The sequence below is a fragment of the Lipotes vexillifer genome, unplaced genomic scaffold, assembly GCF_000442215.2.
Source record: "Lipotes vexillifer unplaced genomic scaffold, Lipotes_vexillifer_v1.1 scaffold2653, whole genome shotgun sequence".
NCBI classification, from domain to species: domain Eukaryota; kingdom Metazoa; phylum Chordata; class Mammalia; order Artiodactyla; family Lipotidae; genus Lipotes; species Lipotes vexillifer.
In genome coordinates, this window is record NW_006774392.1 from 332,712 (window position 1) to 347,717 (window position 15,006).

The window sequence follows — 15,006 nt, forward strand, 5'->3', positions numbered from 1 at the left end:
AGAGCTTCTGAGAGTCTGGGTCTCAGAAGTCCTGGGTCATAATCCTGTTTGGCTCAAATAAAATGCCCTTTTTTCTTTGTCACTTGATTATTAGTTGAATTTTCGTGGACATTTGCTTGGCGTAGGTGGCGGGATATCAGAGACAGACAGCAGAGGACACCTGGAGTCCACCCCAAACGGGTGCTTGGTACCAGCACAGGCCCTTGAAGCCCCACTCCTCCGTATTCATCAGGCACTTTGGTGGGTTCTCCTGGAACCTGGACAGCACTGCTTTAAATGACATCCTGAGTTTTACTTGAGCTGTTTTTCTTGGGACTTGGAGTCCTAAGGGGGTACTGGAACATCTCCTAGGCAGGGACCTCGGAGGAGCTTTGGAGTGAACGGGGTTCACTGGTCTCTTAAAACTGACTTAAATTGGAAAGATTATGTATATACGGTCTGAACAAACTGCTAGTGAAATGAGAGACTGAGCATGCTCAGCTCCAAAGTAAAGGGACACTTGTTCCTTCCAGCTACGAGCCGTTCTCAGGCGACTGAGAACCTGGGGGAAGTGTCTGAGGATCAAGTCTCTTAACGTGCATCAGTCACACAGGGAGTCCCACCACAATCACTGAGTAAGTTCTGCTCGCCAGGTGCACATCATAAAGGCTGATCACCCTGCGCTCTGAGCATCCACGGTGGTTTTAGACTGTCGGAGGGAGAAGCCAAGACGCGTGAGAGTCAAGCTGACCCCAGGGGAAGCCCTTAGGGAGACAGACACACATTTGCTCCATCACACCGCCCTCAGAAAGCTGTTTAGATCCCATCTGAATTGGGCTGCCAAATTAATAATGCGAAACCGTGCTCGAAGGCCAAACAGCCCCCTGATGAGCAGCCACTCTGGCTGGCTTCATGAAGAAACCGATGCTTTTGCAAACACTTATCTTAACTCTTAAATGGCCAGGATGGAGCTCTTCTGACATTCCAACACTGTAGAGAAAGCTGGCTTGATAAAACATCTTTTCAAAATTCTGACCCTGAGAGAACAAAAGTATTCCTAGGAGAAAGCCTGAAGTTACAACTCTTATCATGTCCCTGAACTGTAAACACAGCCCACATCGCCTGAGTCTACAACCTTGGCTTAATAGACTCTGAAACTGGGGGAAAAACGGGGGGCAGGGGGCAGGGCGCACAGTGTTTGCAAAGAGGAGGCCGTTGTGAAACTCAAGTAGGAAAACCAGGAGACATCTGTCCGTGTCTGGCTGGATAGGTGCATGGCTGCATGTATGTATGATCCGTCTCTAACTCCAAATGGTATTATCAACATTAATTTGTAAAAGAGGTTTACTTAATTGACTTAAAAGTAAATGCATACAAATCAAATATTTCTAAATGTAATTACACTAGCTCGAAGTTTTAAAGGATCACATAATCTAGGCTTAATCTTTAATGAATGAAAATGAGTCAGAATTGATCGTTTAATTAACAGACATGTCTTTAGAGTCAAACGTTAAGTGTAATACTTTAACTGTACCTAGGTTTACTGAAAGTTAATAAGCTCATGTTATCTCTGTTATAAAATTTGTCAACAAGAAAATTAACTTGGTATGATAATATTTTTGTAAGTAACAAATACGTTTTGGGGTGAACTCGTTAAGAATAATTTTGTTTTATGGTATGTCTATCTAAAAAGTTTCTCCAGATTTTTGGTGACTTGAAACTTTAGTGTTCTGCTAAATTAAGTCAAATGATGGAATTCACTGAATGTCTAGATCATTTTTCTTAATAAGAAATACTAAAACATTAATTGCTAAAGAAGTCTATGTTTACCTACTTTGATCTCTTATTACAGAGAGATTAAATATGTTTGAGACTATTAGTAAATATATTCTGTGCTTTGTTGGAAGACTGAACTATAAAGTGGCATACATTTCTAAAAATTAATTTTAAAAAGGGAACCCTGAGAAAAGAGTTTTATGCATGGCCAGGACTTACTAAGATCAGACTGAATTTAATTAAATGAATGAAATTTAATATTAAAGGTGAAATGGTGAAAACTAGAGTTTGTTTTTTTCTGTTAAGAGGACATTTTTCTTGAAATATTGATCTGCTTTTGATAACAGACTGTAAAGTTTCTTTACCTCTTAAGTAATCTGCTGTAACTTTCTGTATTTGCTTTTGAAATCTTTTATTAGCACTTTGGTTAAGTGAATGAATATTGTTTCACAGTGACTTATGATTCTACTTAGACAAACATTTAAAACCTCTCGATATCGTTCACAAACTTCCTCAAATCAAATTCTAAATGAAGTTCTTTTGGCCTCCAGCTACCTTTGGGAAACTTCAGAAGGCCCCGAAACAGCGCAAAGAGAAACATTTAAACGAATTAGGCTCATTTGGTATGTTAAATTACATGGGAAACATTGTCAAATGAGTAATGATAAATCTTGTTAGGTTATATTATATGGTTAAATATATTACTATAAATATTCTAGAAATTATATGAAGTTCCTAAAATTTGAAATGTCCTGGTATGTTGTCAGTCATGATTTACAGTATCTTAAAATGTTGTACGCCACAGAAATAGCCAAATTTCCTTGATAACTACACTGTAATCAGGTCTTTAACCATGCTTTTAAGTCTTTTGTCATTTATACACAGTTATGCCTATACAGTAACTGATGCTTTTACAAAAATGTTTGTAGATGACTTGCTGTTATGCTCCCAAATTAAATTAGACTCGGTAGCAAAAGGACCTCCTCCTTGTATGAGGGCTATTTCAGCCACGGCTCTCACATAAAGCCACTGAAGAAACAGTAACGGGGTCTCCTTTAACTATTTATGTCCCACACTCGGGCGAGTCTCTTCTAAACTCTCGCCACCCTCAGCACTATTCCATAAGCCAGCTAGCTTCCTATGAAGCATCGGCGCTTTATGCTACCTTGGTTCCATGTAATAACCTCAACCCTGCAACTCTGCTTCCAGCACCACAGGAAGAAAACAACCACAACTGCATTTTGTTAACCAATTATCTTCTTGCTTCCAGGAAGCCCGTATCGATAATGCTGATCTAATTTAATTTATAGATGGTCCTACTTAAGGGATGAGCACGGACATTACTGAGCTGGATATGCAGTAATGCCCACAGCAGACATAACTGAAAACGTTTACTCACCAGGAACAAAGTCAGCACAAGCTGAATTAACTGCCTTAACTCTAGCTAAAGACCAGGTAACACATATTTATACTGACAGTCACCATGCCTCTGGAGTGACACACGACTTTGGTATGCTATGGAAACAATGAGGTTTTTAAGCTCTTCAGGACAACCTAATAAAAAAATGGAAAACAGGGCTTCCCTGGTGGCGCAGTGTTTGAGAGTCCATCTGCCGATGCAGGGGACACAGGTTCGTGCCCCGGTCCGGGAAGATGCCACATGCCGCGGAGCGGCTGGGCCCGTGAGCCTTGGACGCTGAGACTGCGCGTCCGGAGCCTGTGCTCCGCAACGGGAGAGGCCACAACAGTGAGAGGCCCGCGTACCGCAAAGAAAAAAAAAGAAAAAAAAAAAATGGAAAACAGGTTGCAGAGTTGTTGTTATACGACTGCCAAAACCGTTAGCAATTACTGAAACCGTAATTTTCAATAATTTTCGGTTTTCACCTACGCCAGGCATTCCAAATCTCACAGTATGTAAAAACTAGAGGAAATCAGTTTGCTGACGCTCCCGCCCGTGAGCAGCTTTAAACACTCATCCTATCCAGCCTCCAGAACGACCACTGCTCTCGGTTCACCCCCTGCTGTAACCCAGCAAAAGATTTCCTGCTACAGGCTCGAGACATTGCCACTAAAGAAGAGGAACAAATATGGCCACAAAAAGGGGAATTCTGACCCCATCACAGAAATACAGTTTAGACCTGATTGAAAAAAACCCACCTAGTGTCTGGAGCACAACTGCCATCACTCCAGCATGCACCCCCTTTAACTCACCGTGTGCCTGAGAAAACGGTTTCTGGGGAAAACAGTATTCTTGGAAACTTGCCTCCACAGTGGTTCAAGGGAAACATTACATTATTGTCAGGGTCTCACTGAGGCACTTAGAAAACAATCGGTAACTAACTCTTTTTACAGCGAGCTCCCAGAAAACCCTACAGAGCATGGATTATAACCTAGTGATTTTGTTTATTGGAAAGGACATCAAATAAACGATTCTTCGCAGCCACAAGGAGAACCTTATCTGTTATTGTTAACTAATCCATGCTCAGCCAAACCGAAAGACATTAATTCATGGATTCACGTCTCTCATTTTAAAAAGGCCCCTCCACCTAAATGGACTTCGACCCGTTTCTAACACCCTGTTTCAACTAAGACGAGTACCACCAAGCTAGGACGAGGGGACAACAGCAGCAGACAGCTGACCCAAGAGTCCAGACCAGGCCTGCAAGACCCATCCTACCAGTTCAATTGTACTATTTACCAAATGTCTGCCAAAATTGACAGTTACTGTTTTACTTCTAGCTATGCTTTTGCCCCAGTGTTTAAAATGGAAGGAAAATTCCTTAGCACAGCTGTTGCAAAGTATAGCTACTGGAGGCAAATTTAACTGATCATTGGATCTGTCATCCAACTCTTCAGACAATACAAGGCCGACACAGGCCCTCATAACTCCTGTCATTGACTTTTCAGATGTTCCCAAGGTTACCACTTACTTAGATGAACGTCCCTCTGACCTAACCTTTCAGGTCCAAATTTTCTAATGTACTCATGTGTCCATGCCTTGTCTGACACTACACTACCCTACCCTCAGTCCTTAGGGACCAGACACAACTTACGCTAGTACCCACACCCCAGCCCCGCCCCGCCCCGAGCTCCATCTCTTACTTAACTTACAAATGTCTTGAAGAGAAATAACACAAGGAACTTGTGCCCGCAACTCCCCCATGTCAAATACCATACAGACAGCTTCTGGAAAGCCTGCAAGGACGACCATGGTTTAATACCGTGTTAGCAAAACTTCCAATCGATGCAGCTATTCATGAGAGCTCTCTGGGAGGGAACACTTGCATCCCCAGGTTGTATCTTCTTATATGGTATTGGAATTGACACACCTACCCAAGGATGGGCACATAAATGTCTTAACAGCTGGCAAGTAAAAGGCTTTTGTTTGTTGGGCATTATGTTACCCCACTGTCTATACAATGAGGCAGATGAACCTCCTTTCTCTCTCCATGACAGACTCAAGAGATCCATGTTAGCAGGATATCAAGATATCTGGTGGCAAAGTCTTTTGGGAATCTTGAGTCCTAGGGCAGGAATATATGTAAACAGAGATATGCTCAGAAATCTATCAGGCACCATTGGTCAAACAGCCAAAGAGACTGCAAGCAGCATTGCAGCCCAACAGACATCCCTAAGTTCCTTAGCCCATGTAGTATTAGATAACAGTGCTGCCTTAGAAAACGGATAATCTATAAAATGTTTCCCCATCAGCATACACCTCTATGTTTGTTTACTCTATAGGATTAATTTATTCAATTCTGAAGTTTCTAAGATGGGAAAGTGATGTTGCAAAATCGAACAGCTCTTGATTTTTAACACCACCCTGCAAGGAGAAGCTTGTGCTATAACCCAGAGTAAATGTTGCGTTTCCATATAGCGTGAGTCCTCTAATACAACTCATTTAACAGCTCACATACCAAGTACAATTTCCATACTGAAGGATCCCCTTCCTAGTCCAGGTGAAATCTCAGGGAAATGGCTCAACTCTGTGGATTCATGGCTTAAAGCTCTGCTTGTGACTTTGTTATTGTCGTTGGCTTTATTGATTTCATTTACAGAGTAATAATCTTGTGCCTCTTGTATATTCAAAACTCCAGGGACTTCCCTGGTGGCACAGTGGTTGAGAATCCGCCTGCCAATGCAGGGGACACAGGTTCAGTCCCTGGTGTGGGAAGATCCCACATGCCACAGAACAACTAAGCCCATGCACCACAACTGCTGAGCCTGCACTCTAGGGCCCAGGTGCCACACCAACTGAGCCCGCGTGCTGCAACTACTGAAGCCTGCACGCCTAGAGCCCGTGCTCCGCAATGAGAAGCCACCACAATGTGAAGCCCGCCCACCGCAACCAAGAGTAGCCCCCGCTCGCCGCAACTAGAGAAAGCCAGCGCATTGCAACGAAGACCCAACACAGCCAAAAAAAAAAAAAAAACTCCAACTAAAATAACGATGTCTAACGATTTGACACTATTGATCATATCTGTAGTTCTATATAAGATAATAGGTATGCACAACGCATATGCAGGGTAAAACTGGCATAAGTCCTACTGGACAATTGACCATCAGTCCTTGCCAAGCAGTTTACTAGCCTAACCCCCTAAAAGGAAAGAAAGAACCAGGCTATTAAGATCTGTCATCAGGGGAGAGGATGCAGGGCAGGTAAGCAACCACCAACCCCATGGAGGGACCAAATATTTGATCACCTAATGTATTCTACCAAAAGATTAATGATAAAAAGGGGGAAAATGATGAAATGAAATTTATATTTTAAGGCAGGACATGAAAATTTAAGCCTAAAATTCTGTGTGTGTTTGGGCCTCTTCTCTCCCTCCCTAACGTGCAGTCTGCATCTGCATTACACTGACCAGACCTTCTCAAAGACAGGAGCACCTGCTCGACTGTAAAGATTATTTTTTTTCCTTTCTTCTGATGCGAGCAATGCAACTTCTTAAAAGAATAGCGTTCTTTCCCAGCTCTGCAGGCAGTCATGGTGATTTACTGCTCCTTTGTACGTGCCTACTGGACAATGTGTCTTTGATGAACTTCATATAAAATATCAGTATGTCATTTTGATGTTCAATCCTTTGATTTGAAAATGTACATGACTATGCCTTTGACTTCTTTTTTTTTAAATATGTAAGATACATTTATATAATGATAAGTGCCACGAAGAACATACTACAGGATAATGGGATACCATGACGGGGGTGGAGAGTGGGGTGGACTGGGGATGGCACTTGAGACTTGAGTCAGTATACACAGCCTTGGGAGGATGTTGATTTTTTTTTTTTTTGGCTGCAATGGGTCTTCATTGCGACGTGCGGGCTTTCTCTAGTTGCGGCGAGCGGGGGCTACTCTTCGTTGCAGTGCATGGGCTTCTCATTGTGGTGTGCGCCTTTGACTTCTAACATGTGGAACAGTTCTCAAGAGCTTCTGAGAGTCTATCTCCTGGGTTATAATCCTGTTTGGCTCAAACAGAATTAACTCTTTTTCCTCTTAACTTGACTGTTAATTGAATTTCTGTCAGAGTCTTCATGGAAACGTGTTTTCATTTCCCCTGGGCATTAGGTACATACCTAGGAGTGGAACTGATGGATCATAGGGAAGATGCATGTTTTTTAAGAAATTAGCAAATTGTTTTACAAACAGGTTATTAGCGATATATTTCTAATTCAGTTCAACGAATAATGGCTGAGTTTCCTTAGGGCAGTGCCAGGCCTCACAGGGGTAAGAAAGTAGGGGTGAGAGGCTTTAGGGCCATTGAGTCAGGATGACAAACAGTGCCAGGCCTTGCTGAGTGCCTGGTGAGAGGGGCAGATCCAGTGTTAAAGGAGTGACCCCTTCCAGCTGGGAGGGTCAATGCAGGCCCCCTGAAGGAGGGGGCATTTTGAGTGGGCTCTCAGAGGCGGACCCTGGGGTGAGGGCATCCCTAGCGGGGGAACAGCGGCCTCTCTGCTCTGGCTGGGTTGTGGAGGGCATGGGGAGGAGGGCAGCTAGGCAGCTCTAGGTGGGTCATGGTAGGGTGCAAACTCCAGAGTCAGTGGGTCAGGCTTTGTCCAGCCAGTAACAAAGCACAGTTTAGCGTGTCCGCTGCTGACCCAGAGCGTCATCATCCAAAGCAGGACTCTGGAGCCAGAAGGCTGGGTTTGAATGCAGGCTCTGCTACACAGCAGCTATGAGACTTTGGGCAAGCGATTTAACCCCTCTGTGCCCGGCACTTCCTCATGGGTAAAATGGGGATAATAATCCAGTACATAGGGTTGTGGTAAGAACCAGAGGACATAATTATTGGATGCTCAGTGCCCAGGGCACAGGGAGCCCCATGCCGGTGCTGGCTGGTGGGAATGCAGTCAGCTTTCTCTATCACTGATACCAAGGCTAGGCTGGGCTGAGCTGACAAAAGCCACAAAGATGTAAGCGGTTCCCGGATGAGCATGCAGGGTAAGCTAGCCCATCCTGGCACTGGGGAATCAGAGGAGAGTCAAGTCAGTCTCTGCTTAAACGAAGCTGGTGCCATGTTCTCTGACTGTCGCTGAATGCCACCAGCCCAGGCCTGCCAGGGCCCAGATGTCCATTGCGTTCAGAAATGGTCTTGACTTTCCAGGCCATTTGGAAACATTAGTGGAGCAATTTGCTGCAGGCACGTAGGTGACCATCAACCATCATCATGATGACAACGGCAAACACTCCAGTCTATCACAGGCCAGTCACGGACAAGCCCAAGGAGGTGGGCGCTATCACGACCCCATTTCGCAGGCAGGAACACAGAGGCTCAGCAGTTATACCACCAGTCCAGATCACACAGCCTCTAAGAGATGAACTTAGGATTCAAATATGGGCAGACTGGAGGCCACTCTCCTACCACTCTGCTCTGGACTGCGTTCCTCACTCCTTGGGAGCTCGCTGCAGGCAGGCAGGCAAGACAGGAAAAGAAGCCAGCCCTGCTACAGCCAGTGCAGTCCCCAAGTCGATGGCTGGAAGGTCTGGCTTCCTCCTGGGCCTCCCCTCAGCACACAGCTAGGAGCCAACATCAAGATAAGGGGCTCAAAGATGGCCTTAAGAGAAGAAGGTGCCCCTCGGGCTGGCGAGTGGCATGACACACCCAGCCCACATTCTGGACTAAATGCCCAGTAAACATGGATGTTTGTGGAGATTTCCTCCCTGCCCACTCCCCTACTCCAGGCTTCGAATCAATGAGCAGTGAGTGGTGGGAACAGGGGTCGACATACAGGCCCTGAAAATCACTTGCTGTGTAACACTGGGTAAGCTGCTCTACCTCTCTGATCCTGTTTACTCATTTATAAAGTGGAGATGGTAACAGTAACTCCATCACTGGACACATTTTACAGTGATTAATAATCCGGTGGCCTCCCTGCTCCACCCCACCATCTTCAGATCTTTCTTCCTCACGGGGCCTGGTGGCCCCTGTAAATGTGCACCCCACTGCTGGGTGAATCAACAAAGGTTTGGCAGCAGAGGGAACCCTAATTTGACTACATTCTTTGGCAAAGGTCAGGACCCAATGCATCCAAGGTCTCTGTCCACCAGGACTGAAAACAAACTGTTTTCTTTTTTATGTATTAAGTACCTACTATGCCCCAGACACAATGCTAAGCACAGCCTCCCTTAAACTTCACAGTAACTGCTCCCATGAGGAAACAAAAATCCCAAGAGATTAAGGCCACACAGCTACTGAGGAAGAATCTGCATTTTTCCCCCAGGTCAGCCTGACTCCAAAACCTGCCCCATACCTTCCCATGACCTGCCAAGCTGGCTGTGAGACCCTGGGCAAGTGCCTTGCCCTGCCGGGGAAGTTCCCCATCTGTAAGATATGGTGGTGGCGGTATGGAGGCAGGCCCGTGTCCTGCCACAGCCTGGGTCTCTCCCGGCAGCGGACCCTGCGTCTCACAAACCACCTCTAAGTGCACCATTTAAGGCTTCTCGGCCTCCCAGACAACTCTAGTCCAGGCTGTTGAGACACAAGCTCTGGCTTCTCAGGGGGTGTGGGAGGCAGAGAGGACGCTTGGGGACAGAGGAGGGGCCTGAAAAGAGCAGGTAACAGACCAGGGGAGAGTGGCTAGACACTCCACCACAGCAGGAGGGAGGAAGGGAGTGCCTGGGCTGGCAGGGCTTTGAGCTGGCTCCACACACACTTTCACAAAGAAGGGGAATGTGAATCACCAGCTCCTCCCATGCCCTGCACCCTGGCGGGAGGTGCCCCTGTTTGTTGAATGAATGTTGGGCTTAAGTAGAAAGATTCCTGAGATAAGGCTAGCTGCAGGAAGCAGCAGCCAGCAGCCGTTCCAGGGGCACCACCTTCGGCCAGGGTCTCTGCAACCAAATCCATGCTAAGAGGCAGAGGGCCCGGCCGTAGGGAAATGCCCCCTTCTCCCCGTCGTCCTAACTCCTCCGCTCCCAAACCAGCCCACGCCCCTTTGCAGCATCACAGCCGGGGTTTACATAACCCCCTGGGGCGGGGAGCTCACCGTCCACCCGGACAGTGCGTCGCGGATCGGCTTCGCCACCGCCCCAGTGGACTGGCCCCTTCTCTGCGGCCCCGTCCAGCCCTCAAAGTCCTTATATGGGAGAAATCCGAGGGCCCAGGCGAGAACTGGGAACAAAAGGAGGAGCTGCGGGGACCCGGAGCCACACGTACCGAGGCCGAGGCCCGGTCCCCGACACCGCGCGCCCCAAGGAGTCCGGCCGGGCTGGGAGAAACGGACAGACGGCTCGGCTGCCGGAAGGCCCGGGAACGGGAAAGGGAGGGGGTCCCGGGCAGGGGGCCAAGGCGCGCCCGCGGGGAGAGGGGTCCGGGAGACGGGGAGGCCTGGGTGTGGCCGGCAAACCAGGAGACACTCACGTTCGCGGCCATGCCGCGGCCCGGTCGCCGCCCGCCTCGCTCGGCTCAGCTCCGAGACGGACTTACGGCCGCAGCGCGGAGTTCCGCGGCTTCTCGCCTGCCGGAGAGCGGTAAACACCCGTCCGAATCCCAGAGCCCTGGACGCGCCACAGTTACCGCCCCGCGGGCACGAGCTTTTGGGCTCTCGCTCGCCGCGCCGCGCCGCGCCGCCTCCTGGGAAATGTAGTCCAGGGTCGGGTGCGCTCTCCAAAAGTTGCAACCTACCGGTACCTCACTGATGCGCCTGCGCACTGCAAGCAATTCTGGGAGATGTAGTTCCTATTGCCTGGGGGAGTGGCCGGGCTGCGTGCAGCCTGCTGGGAAATGTAGTTCCCGGCTAAGAGAGCCGGGCTAGACGCGCCGAAGCAGGCGCGCGGCGGGCAGGCCTGGAGGGGGCGGGTCCGCACGGGCCTCCAAGCCGCCAGCCCCGCAGCGGAGAGGTCACGGCGTGAGGCCGCCGCCACAGTCGCCGCGAGGTCGGAGCGCCGGGCTGCACCATGGCCTACTGCCGGCAGGAAGGTAGGAGATGGGGCTGCGGCCGCCACAGGCCGCGAGGTCGGAGCGCCGGGCTGCACCATGGCCTACTGCCGGCAGGAAGGTAGGAGATGGGGCTGCGTGGAGACGGCCTACGAGGGCCTGCAGGGGACACGCGGTCTGTGCAGTCCCTCGGACCTCCGCGCCCCTACTGCAGACGCGGGGGGCAGTCCTCGGGACTCTCGGGTTGGGCCCGGCGGCGGGGTCGCCATCCCCGGTTTTCAGATGAGAAAACCGAGGCCCGGCCGAGGTCACCGTGAGGCTCGAACCCGGACCTCGGAGGGAACAGCACATGGGGGAGCTCGTAAACTAGGCCCGGGGGTCAGGGCTGTGCGAGCGCCCTGCCTGCGGCTGGTAACTGGGAATTTATTGATTCTAATTATAATGTTACTATGGCGCTCACCACACACCACGTGTTCCCGTTTGCACCGCCTTCAACTGTCCTGGAAAGTTGCCCCTCGGTGGGCGCTGCGCTGCAGGTGGGAGTGCCGCCCGCTGGGGCGGGTCAGGCCCTGGTCCAGGAGTTTTGTGTGGCCTATCTCGCGACGACCTTCCTAAGTCAGGCGCTGCTTTTATCCGGAGAGTAAACCAAGACCCAGAAGTGACTTGGGTAAGCCACACGGCCGGCAAGTCACAAAGCTGGGATTGGAGCCCCGCGTTCTGATTCCAGAACTGCCCAGTCTGGTGCCCAGTGGAGTCCAGGGAGCCTTCCGCTCAGAAGACACCTTGCGCAGAAAACAAAATAAAACAAAGTGGGTCCCCGCCTACTGTCTGTCTGCTTGTTACCTCTACCCGGGACCTCAGAAGTCTCCAGGCCGGGTCCAAGGGTCTTCCTGCACAAGCATTAACCGGCTCTGTCCCTGAGCTGCCACCCAACTCCTCCATGGCCTAGTGTCCAGTCTTGTAAAATGAGAAGTTGATCTTCATTTATTCCGGGCATATTCATGAAGCACCTTCTCGGTGCCAGGTGAGGCGAATGGTGGACACCTGAGACTATAAAGTTCCAGAGAGAGTTGGAACTCACCCAGAAATCCTTTAGCGAATAGTCCAGCTCCCTCAGTTAATTAGGGAATCTTAAGCCCAGAGATGGAAGTGACCCACCCAAGGTCACGCTTCAGTTAGGAGAACAGCTCAGTCTAAAATGCTAAGCCTTTTCCCAGTACCCCATTCTGTTCCTGGAATCCTCCTTCCCTGGGTCATAAAGCCGTAATACTCAACTGATGTCTCTAATGAGTAGTTTCCATTGATTGATATTTAACTTTGCCATGAGCAAAAGTCCTCTGCCCTCACCACTTTGTTAGACAGCAAGTCTTTTGTTTTGAATTTCCTTCTTCTAAGTCTAATTTACTTCTTCATTTAGCACATTTTTTTTAACCTTTTGGGTATAATGAAGCTATAATCCTCATTCTTGAGGGTTTCTAGGGGTTGCAGGTTCTCTGGGAAGCAGAGGCAGGTGTTTAGATCCCTATCTTTTCCTGGATCAAAGATCTCTCTCTTAGTTTGGGGATGAGAATTAAAAGCACTCACTTTAGGCCTTCCCTAGTTTTTATCTTATCCATGCCACTGTCCCCTAAGTCCCCAACTTCTTGTTTTTCTACCCACCGATTCTTTATGCTTCCCACGGGACTTAAAGAAACGATCCCAAACTCCTTCCAGATTAAGGCTGATGTGAGCAAGGCCCTTGCCTGATCCAGCTCCTGCTAGTCTCTAACCACCCATCACTGACCAGCCACACTGGCCTCTGGCCCTTCCCTTTGCCTGGTGCACCCTTCTTCCAGCTCTTCCCATGGCTCCCTCCTCATCCTTTAAGATTCAGCTCGTATGTCACCTCAGTGAGGTCTTCTCTGGGTCTTTGTGTCTTTCACATCCTAAACTCTTTGAAATTACCTGGTTTATTTGTGTCATCTTCCTTCCCATGTTCCTGCAGCAAGCCGAGAGCATTAGATGGGCCTTGTCCCCAGCACCTTTACCCAGTGAACCCATACACACGGCTGCCCCCTGTTCTGAGTCAGTCACTTGCCTGTGCACACTTACTTCAGGGGTCCGCCCCCAAGCCTTGGGGTTAAAGGCCTTAGCTGGGCGTTCAAGGTGTTGGGCAGCGTGGACTCAGGCTCGCTCCCTGGCCCAGGGCCACACTGTTCCTGTCACTGTTCCTCCTTTTCTAATGCTGACCGGTTCTCTCCTGTTGTGTCAACAAACGTCTATTGAGTACCTGTGATGTGCCAGCCACTGATCGCATGGCAGTGGGCACAGGTGGGTGGTCTGCCTTTGTGGCACGGTGGAGGTGGCGGGCGCCCCTTCTGGGTTGGATGTACCAAGAGATTCTGCTGTGTAAACACCCACGCGTGTTCTAGGGGGAATGAGACCACCCCCATCCAAGGTTCTTTTTTCTCTAACCTACTTCATAGCGATGGCCGTTCTGTCTTCCGCCCTCTGCTGGGTCTGGGGTCTTCGTGTTTGAATTCAGAGTTCATTCCTCCATTCACTTTTTCAACAAATACTGATTACCCATTATGTTTTCAGCACTGTTCTAGGCTCCGAGGATACTGCAGTGAATGGATTAGACAAATCCTTGCCCCTGAGGAGCTGACATTTCAGTGGGGGAGACAGGTGGTAAACAAATACGTAATTGGGGCTTCCCTGGTGGCGCAGTGGTTGAGAGTCCGCCTGCCGATGGAGGGGACACGGGTTCGTGCCCCGGTCCAGGAAGATCCCACATGCCGCAGAGCGGCTAGGCCCGCAAGCCATGGCCGCTGAGCCTGCGCGTCCGGAGCTTGTGATCCACAACGGGAGAGGCCACAACAGTGAGAGGCCCGCGTACCGCAAAAAAACAAAAACATAATTGTTAGGTGAGAAAAAGCAGGTTAAGGGTGATGGGGAGTGATGAAGGAAGATGGCATCTGAGCAGAGGTATGAAGTCAGGGAGAGGGAGGCTGTGAGGGTATCTGAATGTGCTCCTTATTTTCCCATTGCTACGATATGAATGTGTCCCCCCAAAATTCATATGCTGAAATCCAAACCCCAAGGGTGAATGGTATTAGTAGGTGGGGCCTTTAAGAGGAGCTTAAGTCATGAGGGTGAAGTCCTTATTAGGTTGTTTAAAAAGGTTGATTCTCCTATAGTGAGTCCAGCATCAGGGAATCCCTGCTTCCTGATTTGAGAAATATATTTTTGTGTTGATTTTTAAATTTTTCTTTTATTACTGTCATGTAAACATCCAAGGAACCTGCTCTTATAAACATGTGCCCGTGGGCTTCAGTGACTCTAAAACTGGACAGATGAGTGGATTGGATTCTCAGAGCATTCAGTTTACAACATTAATTCAGTCTCGTAGATGATATTTGACTGAATTGCCCCTTGCATGGAGAATGTGCTTCTGTGCCAGTGGTGGGTCCTTGAGGTTACTGTCCCTGTGCCACCGTCTGATGGCCAGGGTCGTCCAAGGCCAATCTCTGACCAAGGAGCCTTTGCTGTGGAGACCAGGAAGTCGCTGGCCCTCCTTGGCTGGGAGTTAAGTCCACCCCAGGCCTTTTCTCCCATCGGCCGTGATCATGAAACTCTTGGCTTGGAACTCTAAGAGGGCGTAAGGTGGTTATCCATGTCCTTCTGAATATGCTTGTATCAACTTTTTAAGGTTATCTTGGAAGTGAAAACAAGCATTTTTATATTTTCTCCAGAGAAATATAATGAAACTTCCAGTCTAGCTGGTTACCCCACTAGTTGGCAGTCATGATGAGTTCTTTTTTCACAGTTGGGACTCGGGGATTGGTGAGCACTGTCCTTTTGTCAGTCCTGTGTCCACCCTCAGACATTCCTGC

The 15,006-nt window shown here is 48.8% G+C and overlaps 1 protein-coding gene across 1 annotated transcript in view; it reads left to right on the forward strand.

Annotated features, from left to right (window-relative positions):
* Positions 1–11,230: 11,230 nt before the first annotated feature.
* Positions 11,231–15,006, forward strand: part of CHCHD4 (coiled-coil-helix-coiled-coil-helix domain containing 4) — a 7,280-nt gene continuing 3,504 nt past the window's right edge. Inside the window, exon 1 of the mRNA XM_007449153.1 lies at positions 11,231–11,252. Within this exon, the coding sequence (XP_007449215.1) occupies positions 11,231–11,252 (22 nt within the window). The remainder of the gene's footprint in view (positions 11,253–15,006) is intronic.